Raw genomic sequence first — 15,794 nt, forward strand, 5'->3', positions numbered from 1 at the left:
ATTATAGACCAGTGAGTCTTACCTCAGTGGTTGGTAAGTTGATGGAGAAGATCCTGAGAGGCAGGATTTATGAACATTTGGAGAGGTATAATATGATTAGGAGTAGTCAGCATGGCTTTGTCAAGGGCAGGTCATGCCTTATGAACCTGATTGAATTTTTTGAGGATGTGACTAAAGATATAGATGAAGGAAGAGCAGTAGATGTAGTGTATATGAATTTCAGCAAGGCATTTGATAAGGTACCCCATGCAAGGCTTATTGAGAAAGTAAGGAGGCATGGGATCCAAGGGGGCATTGCTTTGTGGATCCAGAACTGGCTTGCCCACAGAAGGCAAAGAGTGGTTGTAGATGGGTCTTATTCTGCATGGAGGTCAGTGACCTGTGGAGTGCCTCAGGGATCTGTTCTGGGACCTTTACTCTTCGTGATTTTTATAAATGACCTGGATGAGGAAGTGGAGGGATGGATTAGTAAGTTTGCTGATGACACAAAGCTTGGGGGTGTTGTAGATAGTGTGGAGGGCTGTCAGAGGTTACAGTGGGACATTGATAGGATGCAAAACTAGGCTGAGAAGTGGCAGATGGAGTTCAACCCAAATAAGTGTGAAGTGATTAATTTTGGTAGGTCAAATATGATGGCATAATATAGTATTAATGGTAAGACTCTTGGTAGTGTGGAGGATCAGAGAGATCTTGGGGTCTGAATCCATAGGACACTCAAAGCAGATGCACAGGTTGACTCTGTGGTTAAGAAGGTGTACAGTGTATTGGCCTTCATCAATCATGGAATTGAATTTAGGAGCCGAGAGGTAATGTTGCAGCTATATAGGACATGGTCAGACCCCAGTTGGAATACTGTGCTCAGTTCTGGTCGCCTCACTACAGGAAGGATGTGGAAGCCATAGAAAGGGTGCAAAGGAGATTTACAAGGATGTTGCCTGGATTGAGGAGCTTGCCTTATGAAAATAGGCTGAGTGAACTCAGCCTTTTCTCCCTGGTGCGACGGAGGCTGAGAGGTGACCTGATAGAGGTGTATAAGATGATAAGAGCCATTGATCATGTGGATAGTCAGAAGCTTTTTCCCAGGGCTGAAATGGTTGCCACAAGAGGACACAGGTTTAAGGTGCTGCGGAGTAGGTACGGAGGAGATGTTGGGGGTAAGTTTTTTACTCAGAGTGGTGAGTGCGTGGAATGGGCAGCCGGCAACGGTGCTGGAGGCGGATACAATAGGGTCTTTTAAGAGACTTGTAGATAGGTACATGGAGCTTGGAAAAATAGAGGGCAATGGGTAACCCTAGTAATTTCTAAGGTAGCGGCATGTTTGGCACAACTTTGTGGGCTGAAGGGCCTGTATTGTGTTGTAGGTTTTCTATGTTTCTAAGTGTAATTAGTCACCATGTTTGGTACAGATGAATAGTCTGTTCCCGTGCTATATAGTTCTAAGTGCACAACTCCCAAAGATAGGAAATAAATCACAATTACTAATCATCATCTATAAATATTTAAACTCTCTACCCAGTGGCTCTCTGAAACTACTTTATTCAGAAGGGCAATTTCAGATGAACAATATAAACAGACAATGCCAGCTTTAACCACCTCCCAAAAATTATATTGAATGTATTTTGATGATATTGGGAGAGAAGTGTGGGGAGAGAGGGTGAAATGCCATCAATGTACTTAAAAAAAAAAATCATGGTAAAATTCACTGTTTTTGCGGAAGAGGAAACCCATTATAGAATACATATAGTGTACATTGAAAGTGGCAATGTATTGAGAGTCATTCGTTGTTCGAGGTTGGCCATGGATTCTGTGTCCTCGCTGTCTATATAATATGCAAGTCAGGACAGTACAATATAGAGGGCAAGCTGTGCCCATCCAGCAGGATCCCCCTCTCCACACTGCTGATGAACCCAAATGAATGGCAGAGAACAATACAGTTTTGACACCAGTGGCAACGCAGGAGTTGCCAGTCAGTGTTGACCTCAATTTAGGACTGCCTTTGGGACTCCAGCTCTGGATTTTTCCTCTGAGAAGTGGGAGGCTTCGGGGTTTGAGATCAGAGTTTGCCTTCTAGATGAGCTGCCAACAATGGCTGACAAGCCCCCATCTGCCTGAAGTAACTGGTTTTAAAGCACTAGTAACGTGCCTTTGCCCCTGGAGGTCAGTAGAAATGGCTCCACCAGGGTTGGTAGCTAAGCCACATGTAAAGGCCAGGAGCTAAACTTGGTTGTCAAAAGCTTTTTAGCCACACATCATTTGGAGCTTTTAATAAGTAGCGAAAGATTGTTCTCAGTATGTGCCCCACCCCTATCACCACTTATAACAGCCTTAAGGAACCAGCAACATACTAGAGACTAATATTACCGTAGATTCCGGACTACAGAGCGCACCTGATTAAAAGCCGCACACTCTAATTTTAGAAAGAAAATCAATTTTGTACTTGTACAAGCCGCACCGGATTTTAAGCCGCAGGTGTCCCACGTTGTAATATGAGATATTTACACAGAAAGATATTACACGTGAGGATTTTTTAACTTTTAATTAAATCCGTATGGTAACATAAACAAATACATATTGCAAATGCTTTTTTTCGAACAGTGCCTGTAACACAGCCACTTTTAAATATACATACGTATCGGTAACACACAAATTACGTTGCGTATACTTTTTTACTGAACAGTGCACGAACAACATTCCAATATCTCCTAACGACTGGTAAAAAAAATATATATACTGTAGCCTACCAGGAAAAGTTATTGATCGCCTTCTTCATCTTCCTCCTGCGCACTAAAACCATCAAAGTCCTCTTCTTCAGTGTCCGAATTGAATAAAACCTCAGGATCTCATCACTCACTTCAGTCTCTTCGTTGTCGCTCTCACTTGAGCGCACGCGGTCCTCTTCATCACGCAGCAGTCCAGCCTTTCGAAACCTGTTGGTGATGGTGGATGTTGTGACACGGCTCCACGCATTTAGGATCCACTGGCAGACTTGAGTTAAAGATACTCTTCGCATGCGTCCTGTTTTGGTAAAGGATTTCTCACCACTCGTCATCCAAGCCTCCCACTCAACGCGCAGCGCCACTTTAAATGCCCGGTTCACGCTAATGTCCAGTGGCTGCAAATACTTCGTGGTGCCCCCAGGAATCACAGCTGGAATTGAGTTTGTACTCTTGATGGCAGCTTTCACTGAACTTTCACTGTCAGCCGCTTAAAAATCACCATCGGTGGAAGCTTTAGTCCGGATGCTGTGCAGCTCAGAACACAAGTAAAATGCGTTCTCTCATGGCCACTTGTTTTCAGTGTGATGGACGAGTCACCTTTTTTATTAACAGTCCGAGTGAGAGGCAGGTCAAACGTCAAAGGTACTTCATCCATATTTATGATATCATCTGGCCCGATGGAATTCTCCGCTATCTTTGTTTGAGTGAATGTGCGGAAGTTAGCAAGTTGTTCCTCGTGGTCGGGAGGGAGCTGCTGACACAGAGTCGTGCGTACCCTGATGGACAGGCCTTTTCGTCTCATAAATCTAAAACACCACGATGGCCCACCTCTAAAATCTTCGATTTTCATTTTGGTGGCGATTGCTTTAGCCTTCAGTCTGATCTGCACGGTGTAAACACCGCGGCCGCCTGCTCTCTGTGTGTTAACCCGGTCTTCAAGAAAGTTTTCAAGTTCGGGCCATCTGCTATGATTACCTCTGAAAGCTTTTGTCGTCTTTTTGCATTGACCCAGTTCTTCACGCTGGCGTCTCCACTGTCTCACCATCGATTCATTTATGCCAAGATTATGTGCAGCAGCTCGATTTCCTTCTTCAACCGCCAGATTGATCACCTTTAACTTAAAAGCTGCATCATATGCTTTTCTTCGAGTGTTTTCCATGTTGATGAGGGTGAGTACAAATGACTGATTTACAATAATTTAATTGTGAAAGTGCGCTTGATTTATCGTACAATTTCATTGGACCTCTGTGAACTACTCATCAATTTTATTGGTCTACTGTTACGAGGCAAAATGTTTTTGGCGGCATGAAAAAAAAACATGCATTAGCCGCACCGTAGTATAGGCCGCAGTGTTCAAAGCGTGGGACAAAAGTAGCGGCTTATAGTCCGGAATTTACGGTATAATCTGCAGACTTCTGTAAGATCCACAGATGTGTTGTAGCTACTATTTGATTCAGAGTAGTTTTACCTGCACTATGTTACTAGGTAGCCAACATGTTGGTTGTGCTACAGTGGAATATATGTCAGTGTTTAGTATGAATCCAATGTAGTAAATGGATGATAACTTTTTAAAACAAAGACAGAAATTGCTGGAAGCATTCAGTAGTTGAAGCAGCATCCATAGAGAGACAAACAAAGACAATGTTTTTGATCAGCGATTCTTCATTGAATGAATGCTGCCGGCATTTTCTGTTTCTGTTTCAGAATGCCAGCATCAGTAATTTTTCTCTCAAGTGCTGCATTAAATTGCTTTGCACAAATTAGAATATGATTCATTTCAATTTAGTTTTTCCGCAATACTTTGTAAGGAGAAAGAAAAGAGCAATATTTATTTTGGGGGAGATGTTAGAAAGGGGGACAGACAGATGCCCAAGTGATTATGGATATTACCAGGAGGGTACATTCCTTCCTTGGAGCCAGAATCAAGGGTGTAGGAACAAGCTAGACATCTTGGGGCCACAGTCCATTTGGTTTCCTACAATGAAGTTAGAAAGGTGTCTGGTCCTGTAGATAGAAATTGGGAAGCTTTGGAAAAGGCTGAATGCAGAACCCTAAAGCTAGTAATAGTGGAATTATGACCTGTGTTTTGTATTAGTGAGTGTAGAAAAAAAGATGAAGCGGTAAACACTTGATTGGAAATATAAGAGGGAAAACCAGATTCCTAAGGAATTTGGTCTCTTTCTGGTAAAGATGCCATTCAGGTTGTACCTTAACAGGAATGGGACCAATAGCTTTGCATGGGAGCTTACTATTTTTGGCAAGAAGTTGGGAGCCTGTCGAATGTGTTAACAAAAAAAAGTTAAGCTAGAAATGGAAGGTAGAGTTCAGATGAAGTATGTTCAGAAAGGAAAAGGCAATATTGTGGTCAGGGAGACTGTATTGGGAAAGGGGAGGGTATACAAACTTATGAATGAAACAGCAAATTGTCCAAGAAAAATATTTAAATTAAAACCAAAAAACTAGGAGAAGAGGGGACAGTCTGTATTTATTAGGTCAACATAAGGGTTTTGTTTGGGTCAGTGAAGAAGGAAATAACTGTGTTTTGCGTTACCAAGTATGTATGGAAATGTGCTGAATGTGGCAAATAACTCTGAATAGCAACTATGATGTGGCACTGATATCTTAAACTTGGCTGAAGAGAGGGGGATGCTGTACATTAAATTTTCCTTAAGACAGAGGCCAAACCTGTTTGGTTGGAGCAAAGAAACAGTACAGGGAATATTTCACTGTTGAAATGAATGAGAGAGATAAAAGAACAGATGTACATGGAAATTTCAGAGCAATTGCAAAACTGTGAAGGTGTTAGATGGGGGAACTTAATGGGGGATGTTAATGTAATCTGGGAAAGTTATTATGTTGAAGTCTGAGTTAGCAGAGGGGGGAAGTGAAGGGGGTGCCCAGGATAATTTTCTTGAACAGTAGGTTACTGGAACACTATGCGGAATTGCTGGATCTAGCTGTGGGGGATGAGGTAGATCAAGTGCACTGTCTTGATAGTGGAATGATCAGAAGATGATGGTCATAACATCGTAAGTTTAAGATTAACTTTACCATTGCTGGTTGCGAACCTGACACCTCTGCTCATTGACTGTATGTCTGCTTCTGTTTATTGATTAAAATAAGAATTGTATAATGATTAGCAGCTGAGCTCCACTGTACCTACGGCAATCCCAATGATTGCTTTTACTTACTGCATGTCAGAATCTGGGATACCTGACAGCCAGAACACCCAATCTCATATTATTCGGAGGTAAATTATTTTCCTTTCTTCAGATACTGCTGATACTTAAAGTACGAACTACCAAGGCACTTAGCTATTGTTCTGCTATTATATTTTGTGGAACTATGTTTACAGAAGGCAAATTGTGTAAGCAATGACTCGTCTGAGAGGGCAGCATTTTCATTTTCTTTTCTGTATATGGAGATATAGCTATTGCAGTGTGAATGCTGCCTCAGTTGATTTATTAATGGCAACTGAGCATAGTTACAGAACACTACAGCACAAAAACAGGCCTTTTGGCCCATTTTGTTATTCTGCCTAATCCCATCGATCCACACCCGGACAATAGCCCTGCAAACCCCTCCCATTCATGTATTTATTCAAATTTCTGTTACTGCTAGCATTTACCCTATCACTACCCCTCAGGGTGGAACATTTTTGTGACTTGGTGACAATTATCAATGCAAGTTTGAAAGACTGCAAGCCATTACTTTCCCCTCCGCTGCACTTTGCAGCTTCTGTGGGGGCCACCCTATTCATCACTTCCTGATCTGTTTATACCTCCCAATCCACTCTGCCCTTTACTGCAACTGCAGTAATGGCAGCAACTCCCTCAACATCATCTGGAGACTCAAACAGCCCTTCCAAGTAAGGCAGAGATCCACACACACCTTCTCCAACCTTGTCTACTTCATTCCATCTCCACTCTTTGTCTTGATGCAAGATCTTGACTGAAACATCAACAACTCCTTCTATCTTGGCTGATGCTGTTTGACCCAAGTTCCTCCAGCAGTTTGTCTTTAGCTTCAGATTTCAACATTTGTAGTCTCTTGTGTCTGGATTGTTGTTCTGCTTCATATTTCTGTGTTTTCTAGAATCAAAGTTGTTTGATGTCCTTACATTCTTCTTCAGTCTGCCAAGAAAGGATAAACAATGATATAAAAACATCACCAAGTTCACATTCCCTTAAGAATATTTCAACAATGCTTGTTTAAAGTCCTGACAATCTCTGTCTCATCCCATTGTAGTGATTGTGCTTTTGCAATGATTGCTGTGATTCAAGTGGAAGCCTCATCACTGTCCCTACTATCTTCACATTATGCAACAATGGTCAGTAATCATTCAGAATCTCCTTCCCTATTCCTGCTGTGAAACAGATATTCTAAAATTTTGAAACTGTTGTACAATCTTTATGGATTGTATTTTCCATTCAATAATTTGCCCCCAAGTTCCCTATTTTGCTGCAGACAATAGCTTTCTCTTATCTTTAGTTCCCATTGACAGGAATCACTGTCATACACATTAGTGATATCCTTAATGTAATTAAGTGACCAAAACCGCATATGATGTATTTGGAGAAATGCAGCAGGAAAAACTGGCTTTTGTTCCATGCTTTCACTAATGTGCATCTAAATCTTATTTTGCTTACCTTTCTTTTAAGATCAATAATGAAATACCATGCAGTAGCATTTGCAGGATTATCTGCACCCTGGTCTTCATTCTGTACTTCTGGCTACATTTAGCACTTAACACCAAATCTTACATCAATACTGCAAAATTATTTACAGAAGAATTTTGTGCTGCTGGGATAAAACTTACATGATGAGCCTTATAATCTGATTCTTGAACAATACTGAGACACTCTCCCAGAAGGTTGAACATAACCCTGTGACCTGGGTTATCCAAACTAGTAGAGCTATTTGAAAGCTTAAATATTCTTAAAACAAAGTTATAAGAAGTTGTTCATGGACTTTTCAGACATCAAAACATTCACCGGCAATTTTGATCTACCTATGCTGCTGTTAAAATGTGCCTGAATAGTGTGATACCTGCTATAGTTTTTGACTGGGCATTCACCTAATGTGGCTGTCCTGTTTCATATATGTGACATAATTCTGCTGTCTGTTCTGATATTCGTGGGAACAGCATTCTAAAATTTAAATAGCAGAAAAAAATCTGTGCACTTAGTGGAAGGGAATGGCAAAATGCAGTCCTGCCAATAACTTACCAGTGATATACAGTGAATCTGGGTATTTTATTATCATGGCCATTAAGATGGTCTTGATGGTTAGTTGCCCTGTGATTCAGGAGTCAATAACAAACATCTGAATAAGCATTATTTAAACACGTTGCTCATCATCTGAATGGTGAAATGTTTGGGCATCCAGATTATGCTCAGAATGTTGGTACATATCTGCATTTAAGAGAATATAAGACCATACATAAGACTAGTCCTTGCTTGATTAGGTCCAGTATAACTGTTCCTTTGGTGATTTCAATATTGAGACTACTTATCAGTGATCATTTTATGGTGTTGGCTTTCCCTTCAGATGATATTTCAAGATTCTATCCATTTATTTCTACAAGTCTAGAAAGTATAGTGTGTTTGTTATATACAGTATTTCAGGAGGCAACAGAATAGTTGGTTTCAACTTTGGTTGGAAACAAATTGATGCAGTGCTGTAGATTTTGGTGCTTTACATGATATTGGAATAGTGAAGTGCAAGATGTGGGAGGTCAGGGAATCCCATGGTCTCTATTTGTGGAAAGTGCACCCACAGATGGGGTTAAACAACTGCAGCTGGAGGCCAATGTACTTCGGGTTCATTCGGGATGCTGACTGCATCCAAGGTACAGGCTTCTGAAAGATAAGCGCCTACCAGGAAAACTAAGGGGTGAAGGCAGACAGAGTAGGGTTTCCTGTGGTCATTCCCCTCACTAACTATCTTTGGATATTGTTGAAAGGGGTGATCTTTCAGGAGTTAGCAGCAATGTGATTGGTTCTGAGGCTCAAAAGGAAAAGCCTTCTGAGGCTTTCTGAGTCAGGCAAGGCAATAGTGATAGAGGACTTGATAGGTAGGGGGAACACACAGGAGATTCTGTGGCTACCCAAGAGATGCCAGGGCCAAGGTTGTCTTTGAGCAGGTGCACAACATTCTCAAGGCAGAGGGTGAATGGCAGAAACAGTCAATACCAGCTTTCATGAATACTTTGAGGAATTCCTCAATATTAAAAAGAGCAGTCCAAACTTGTCGCCACTCCTAACTAACAAGATGTTGAAAAGACCTTGTGCCAAGTGAAAACCAAGGTGACCCGGAATAAGTTCTTCGTGGAGGGGAACCTCAGTCACCAATCCACAATCTTATCTCCCACATCTGGGAAGATAAGGATATGCCGGGAGCTTTGCTGACAAAGTCAAAATTAAAGTAGTTACTATATGCTACCTTGAGATTCATTTTCTTGCAGGCATTTACAAAAAATGCAATAGAATTTATGAAAAACTTTACATAAACAAAAACTGACAAACAACCAACGTGCAAAAGAAGACAAATTGTACATGTTAAAAAAATAATAGAGGACAGGAGTATTATAATGCTTGGAAGTGAGTCTGCAGGTTGTGGAATCAGTCCAAAGCTGTGGTGAGTAAAATTATTCAGACTGGTACAGGAGCCTGATAGTTGAAGGATAATGACTCTTTCTGAACATGATAGTGTGGAACCTAAAAGGCTCCTGTACCTCCTGAACAATGGTTGTAATGCGAAGAGAGCATTGTCTAGATGATGGGGTTCTTGATGATAGATGCTGCTTTCTTGTGACAATGCTTCATGTAAATGTGCTCAATGGTGGGGACAACTTTGCCTGTGATGGATTGGGCTTAATCCACCACCAAATATTGGGCTAAAAATTTAAGAATGTGTTCTAGATACTCTTTAAGATTGGAAGTTTATTGGCTTGCATATATTGATCAATTTGAAGACGCCCTTAATCCAACCATATCATTTTGTATCAGATCTGTATGTTTAATATATTGTAATTCATCTAGATAAAATACTTGAGCTTCACGACATGTATCTGTTAATGAACTTCTTGAGTCTTTGAAGCAGATTTAATTTTTCCATTAGTATTAATGCAATTCATAACATTTGCCAAAGATATTAAGTTTACAATTTAGATAACAGTGCTGTATCCTGAAAGATAGCCTGTAAATGAATTATGCAGCAAATCTTCAATTTATGCTGTTTGGCCAAGTTTCTGTGGTGATGGTTGGTTGTTGGTGAAGCAATAATGCAAAATTTATCGTTTGAATTGTTTGCTGTAGGAGGATTTTATGCAGAGCTGCTAAAGAAGAAATGCAGCCCCATCACAGAATAGGCTCATCATTAAACAGGTATACATGGATGATATACTGCTATTTTTCAGGACAAAGCCTGAAGATGGCATCATCTTAAAAAGATTAGAAAATGTCAATAAAAAAGGAAATCAATAAATATTCATGTCATTTAAAAAATTATGAGCAATAATGCCTGTATAGTAGTGAAAACACAAACTGCAGAAAAGTGAAATTGGAATGGAGCTAGCTCGTTTTGTCCATGTTTGCATCAGAGAGAAGTTTCTTGTATTATCAGCATCTATTGGTTAATGATCTTAGTGTTGTGTACTGCCCCCTGTGATTGTTCAAGGAAATAGTTTATATCAGTTTTGAAGTTGTCCTCATTTGTGGTGTGGGCTTTGCCTCGTTAAATGCTCTGTCATCTCAATCAGAAAATCATGGATTTTATGAAAAGCAAAGAATTGCAAATCAAAAACAGTAAATGCTAGAAATACTCAACAGGTCAGGCCACATCGCTGCTATCAGGACGGAAGTACAGGAGCTTTAGATCTCTCACCATCGGGTTCAGAAACAGGCTCCTGAACTTGCATTGATAACGTAACTCACCCCAACTCTGAAATGATTTCACAACCTATGGATTCTCAAGTTTTTAGCTCTTATTTATCTATCTATCTATCTATCTATTAGTATTCACAGTTTGGCTTCTTTCGCACATCGGTTATTTGTCAGTTTTTGTATGTAGCTTTTCATTGATTCTGTTGTATTCCTTTGTTTTACAGTGGAAACACTCAAAAAAAAGAATCTCAGGGTAGTATATGGTGACATATACATACTTTAATAATGAATTTGCTTTGAACTTTGAACATCTATAAGAAGTGAAAGAATTAATATTTCAGGCTGAAGACTGTCAGAACTGGGAAAGATTTAATAGCAGCTTGGTGAGAAGATAGGGTAAAACTAGGTGCTGGGTGATAAACTGAAAGTTTAAAATAAAAGGGACTAATTAAGCGAATTGGAATGTAGAAAAAAATATGTTGGAATTGTGGAATGCAGAGCTGGAGAATATGCCTAGCTGGTTAGGCTGGGAGGTCTTCAACTCCCAGAGGAAAACAAAATTGTACTGGAGGGGAGAAGCCAATCACAGACAGAAAAATCAATACTTGAAATTGGAGAATTCAATATTGTGTTCTGAAGGCTGCAACGTTCCCAGACTGAAGATCAGGTTGTGTTGGGCCTTATTACAACAGTGCAGGAGACACAGACCGATGGGATAGAGAGTGTAGTGGGATAGAGAATTGTAATGGCAGACAACAGGAAGCTTGGGGTCACCCTGTGGACTGAATGCAAGTATTCCACAGTGCAGTCAGCCAATCCACATTTGGTTTCTTCTAGACAGGCCTGACCTACTGAATGTTCCTAGTTTTTTTTCCCTTTAATTTTGGATTCAAATCCAAATCCAAATCCAAAGATCAGAGTACAATAGTCAGGCTATAATATTCTCATGCAATACTAAAGCAGTTTTTTAAAACTAGAGTCCTATGTTTCAAAGCAGGTCGGGGCCCTCATCTAGAGATCATAGATACTATGGAGCTATGAAAATAAGAATGTTCTCCAGTATTTAGATATGACAAAACACTTTGCCATGTGCAAATTAACTTCAGTGTTTCCTATATTACATTACAATGGTGACTGTCATGCAGATAGATGCATTAATGAATTGCACTCTGATGATCTGAGGTTGTGAATGACGTTAAGTTAATCAAATTTGATTCTTTTCCTTTCTCATTCACCATCTGGTAAATCATTATGTGGTATGACTACAAGGACATTTAACCAGCTCACATTATTTACTTAAGATTATTTTATTATTTGCATTTATTTGTTTCAAAGAGATGCTTTGCTTTGCTTCATCAAATATGGAAAGTTACACCACGTCAGATGAGACTGTGGACAGCGAATAACAGTAATTAAGTAGCTTTTTCCCCTTTGGAATGATGGTGTTATTACAGTACAGAAGGAGGCAAATCTGTTCAAGAGTTATGTTAATGATCTGGATGACAGAATTGATGGCTTTGTGGATAATTTGTGGATGACACAAAGATAGATGGAGCGGCAGATAGGTTAAGGAAACGGAGTTTGCAAAAGGGCTTGGACAGATTAGGAGAATGGGCAAAGAAGTGGCAAATAAAATACAGTATGGGGAAGTTTATGGTCATGCATGTTGGTAGAATGAATAGAGGTATAGCCTATTTTATAAGCAGGGAATGAATTCAGAAATCGGAAGTGCAAAGGGACCCAGGAGCCCTTGTGTAGGATTCTCCTAAAATTTAACTTGGAGGTTGTCGGTAAGTGAGTTGAGTAAGGAAGGCAAATGCAGTGTTAGCATTCATTGTAAAAGAACTAGAATATAAAAGCAAGGATATAATGCTGAGGCTTTTTAAGCTATTGATCAGACTGCATTTGGAATAATGTGAGTAGGTTTGGGCCCATATCTAAGGAAGGATGTACTGCAGAGAAGGTTTAGGAAATGAAAAGGCTAACATATGAGGAACATTTGATGGCTGTGGATCTGTACTCACTGGAGTTTAGAAGAATGAGGGGGGTAAGACCAAAAGCATAGGAGCAGAATTAGGCCATTTGGCCCACCAAATTTGCTCTGCCATTTCATAATTGCTAGTTTATTATCTCTTTCAACCCCATACTCCCATCTTCTTCCCATAACCTTTGACACTCTTACTAATCTTATTGAAACCTACCAAATATTGTAAGGCCTAGATAGAGTGAGCTTGCAGAGGATGTTTCCAATAGTGGGAGAGCCTAGGACCAGAGAACCCAGCCTCTGCATAGAAGGTTCCTTTACAACTGTTGAGAAATAATTTCTTGAGCAAAGGGATGGTGAATCTATGGAATTCATTGTCACACATGGCAGTGGAGGCCAAGTCATTGAGTATATTGAAAACGGAAGTTGATAGTTACTTAATTAATAAGGGTGTTGAAGGTTATGTGAACAAGGGAAGAGAATGGGGTTGAGAGGAATAATAAGTCAGCCATAATCAAACTTGATGGACCAGACTTGATGAGTGAATAGCTTAATTCTGTTTTGATATCTTATGGTCTCATCCCATGCTATATTTTTTTGATATAGCATTATCATTTTGAACTTTTCCAAGGTTAATTTCTCTGATCCTGTTTCTCCCCCCTCCCCTCCTTCCTTTAGTTCATTTACTCATGCACTTACATTTTGCTCTTCTGTCTCCCTCTCATCTCTTGCATTTACACAGAGCACCAGAACTACTTTGGAACTGATGAAAGCTTGGGACCTGTGGCTGTCAGTATCCGGAGAGAGAAGCTAGATGAATCAAAGGAGAAAGAAGGTTTACAGTACAACTACCGGATAGCTTTCCGGACTAGTGAGGTGAGTTTTTAGCATTGATACTGTACGTACTTTTATTTCTAAAGTAGATTTCCCAGAAATTGACAAGAAAAATTTTAAAAACTGGGCCTAAGCCCTGAAATAAGAATGTAGCTGTGGAATCATTCCTGTGCCTTATTTGTCTTTTCTCATATATTCAATCTATATATGCAGCTGGGATTTGCCAACATGTGAGGAACGTAGAGAGATTTTTTTTTAGCATCTCTGAAGTGGTTTGTTGGGTTATTTGTGAGACAAGCCTTCCCAGATCTAAAAAAAGTAAGCCCAGGATTTTGTCACGCAGCAGCAGCAATTTTCTCTGTTTTGACATACAGTATAAAAATATATTTTTAAACGGTGCTTTTCTGTGCTGGAAATTCGTGCTTTGTGATAAATTGCTTTTGTACCCCAGAAATCTTTAACTGTTTCACTTTTATGTTATTCTGAAATTTCTTTCAAAATGTGCTATTTTTATTACTTTGATTGAACCTATTGCTCAATTGTTATGCTGTTTTTCACCAACAGATGTTGGCTATTGCATGAGGCAGTAGTAGGGGGTGTCCTTTTTGACCAGCTGGTGGTTATTTCCAGCTGATGTTTAGTGATGTTCATTTACCTTTTAGTCTGTATCAGTTTCCTAACAGGTGTTGAGAATTCTTTCCAGTTAGCTGATAGAAAATCTGTTTGTATTACCTTTGCCTTTAGAATGCTGAAAAGTCTCCAAAAACAAGGTCTGATTCATGGAGACCATTATTTGCAACAGAAAAAGTTTTTAAGGACCCCTTAAGTTTCTAGTTTCCCAGGAACCACAAATCCATGCAATGTCCTATACAATACCAGTTTGATTGCAGAGATTTTCTTCAGCTGAATGCTAATCTATGTTGAGTATTATACGATTATACGATGTTTTGGAACTAAATCTGATAGCAAATAGCCTTCTAATTCTTCAGCCAGTGTTCAAATTATATCCTAATCTTGAGAATGGTCTCAGTGCCATGCAGTTGAGTTCCTTCTGCTGAAATTCATTACTGCAGCAAAACTTGATAATCCAGTACCTTTCAGTACTTTGGTGCTCCACCAGCAGGTTTTCCATATTACTGGATATTATATTACCTAGGCACGGTAGTACTTTGTTTTGTTTTTCTGCGTTACACAGTTGTATAATAGATTTTACATTGAATCTGCTGAGTTTAAAGGGAGAGTAAATAGAGCCTGGTGATTTTTAGTTTGTTTTAGATTGAGCTTTGACCCAAGTTATACCCTAACTGGCCCTGCACAACTACAATTAAATGGTCTTTCCTGCTGTCTTTGTTCTGTTGATAATTATTTAGTTTGTTCATATGTCAAGATTTGTTTGTTTGATTATTGATGTTTGCGATTGTGGTTGTTCTGCTAATTGTTGATTGCTCATGGCTGTATACACTATTATCTTGTAAATTGTTGATTGCTAATGTGTTGTCTGTTATGGTATTGTCCCCTGTTTAATGCTTGGCACAAAGCCACAAGTAACTCTGACATTAAAGTGATTCTGATTCTGAAAATGCAACTCCTCACACTTATCCAAATTAAACTTGCCTAGCTGAACAAGATCTCCTTGTAATTTATGATAACATCTGCAGACATCTGTAGATTCCAGCCAAACACCCAGCCACAGTCTCAACACCTGCCCCAGCCATGGTCTTTACTCCCACCCCTAGTTAAGCATCTCATTCGTAATCCAGTTGCTGAACTCAGAGTCTGGACTAATGATTGAGTTTTCCAAGCCGAATAAGCTTGATCTATAATGGAAGGGTGGAAAAAGCAATTAGATACAATAGGACTATTTAAAACGAATTGAGTCAACCTGAAAGATTTCCGAAATTGAAACCATATACGTAAAGTATGTTTAACTATTGGGTTGTCAATTCGTTTCGGCAATTTAGAAAGAGCAAAAGGGAGAGAAGTCCCTAAATTAGAACCCAGAGCATAAGCTGATACAGATTTAATTTCTAAACTCACCCAATGAGGGCCGAAAGATCCACCCCAATCTTTCAACCAACATAACAAGTATCTAATATTAACTGCCCAATAATAAAATCTGAAATTAGGTAATGCTAACCCACCTTCCTTCTTTGTCTTCTGTAAATATATTTTACCTAACCTGGGATTTTTATTCTGCCATATATATGAGGAAATTTTTGAATCAACATTAGTAAAAAAAAAGATTTCGGAATAAAAATTGGTATCGCTTGAAAAATATATAAAAACTTAGGTAAAATAACCATCTTAATAGCATTAATCCTACCTATTAAAGATAAAGATAATGGTGACCACTTAGTAAACAAACCTTTAATC

The 15,794-nt window shown here is 39.4% G+C and overlaps 1 protein-coding gene across 4 annotated transcripts in view; it reads left to right on the forward strand.

The window, feature by feature from the left end:
* LOC132400777 (signal-induced proliferation-associated 1-like protein 2) overlaps nucleotides 1-15,794 on the forward strand; it is a 503,978-nt gene that overhangs the window by 178,922 nt on the left and 309,262 nt on the right. For all 4 annotated transcript variants that reach the window (XM_059982129.1, XM_059982126.1, XM_059982128.1 and 1 more), the window contains one exon: nucleotides 13,330-13,463. In XM_059982129.1, coding sequence (XP_059838112.1) covers nucleotides 13,330-13,463 — 134 coding nt within the window. The remainder of the gene's footprint in view (nucleotides 1-13,329; nucleotides 13,464-15,794) is intronic.

The sequence above is a fragment of the Hypanus sabinus genome, chromosome 10 (assembly GCF_030144855.1).
Source record: "Hypanus sabinus isolate sHypSab1 chromosome 10, sHypSab1.hap1, whole genome shotgun sequence".
Lineage (NCBI taxonomy): Eukaryota > Metazoa > Chordata > Chondrichthyes > Myliobatiformes > Dasyatidae > Hypanus > Hypanus sabinus.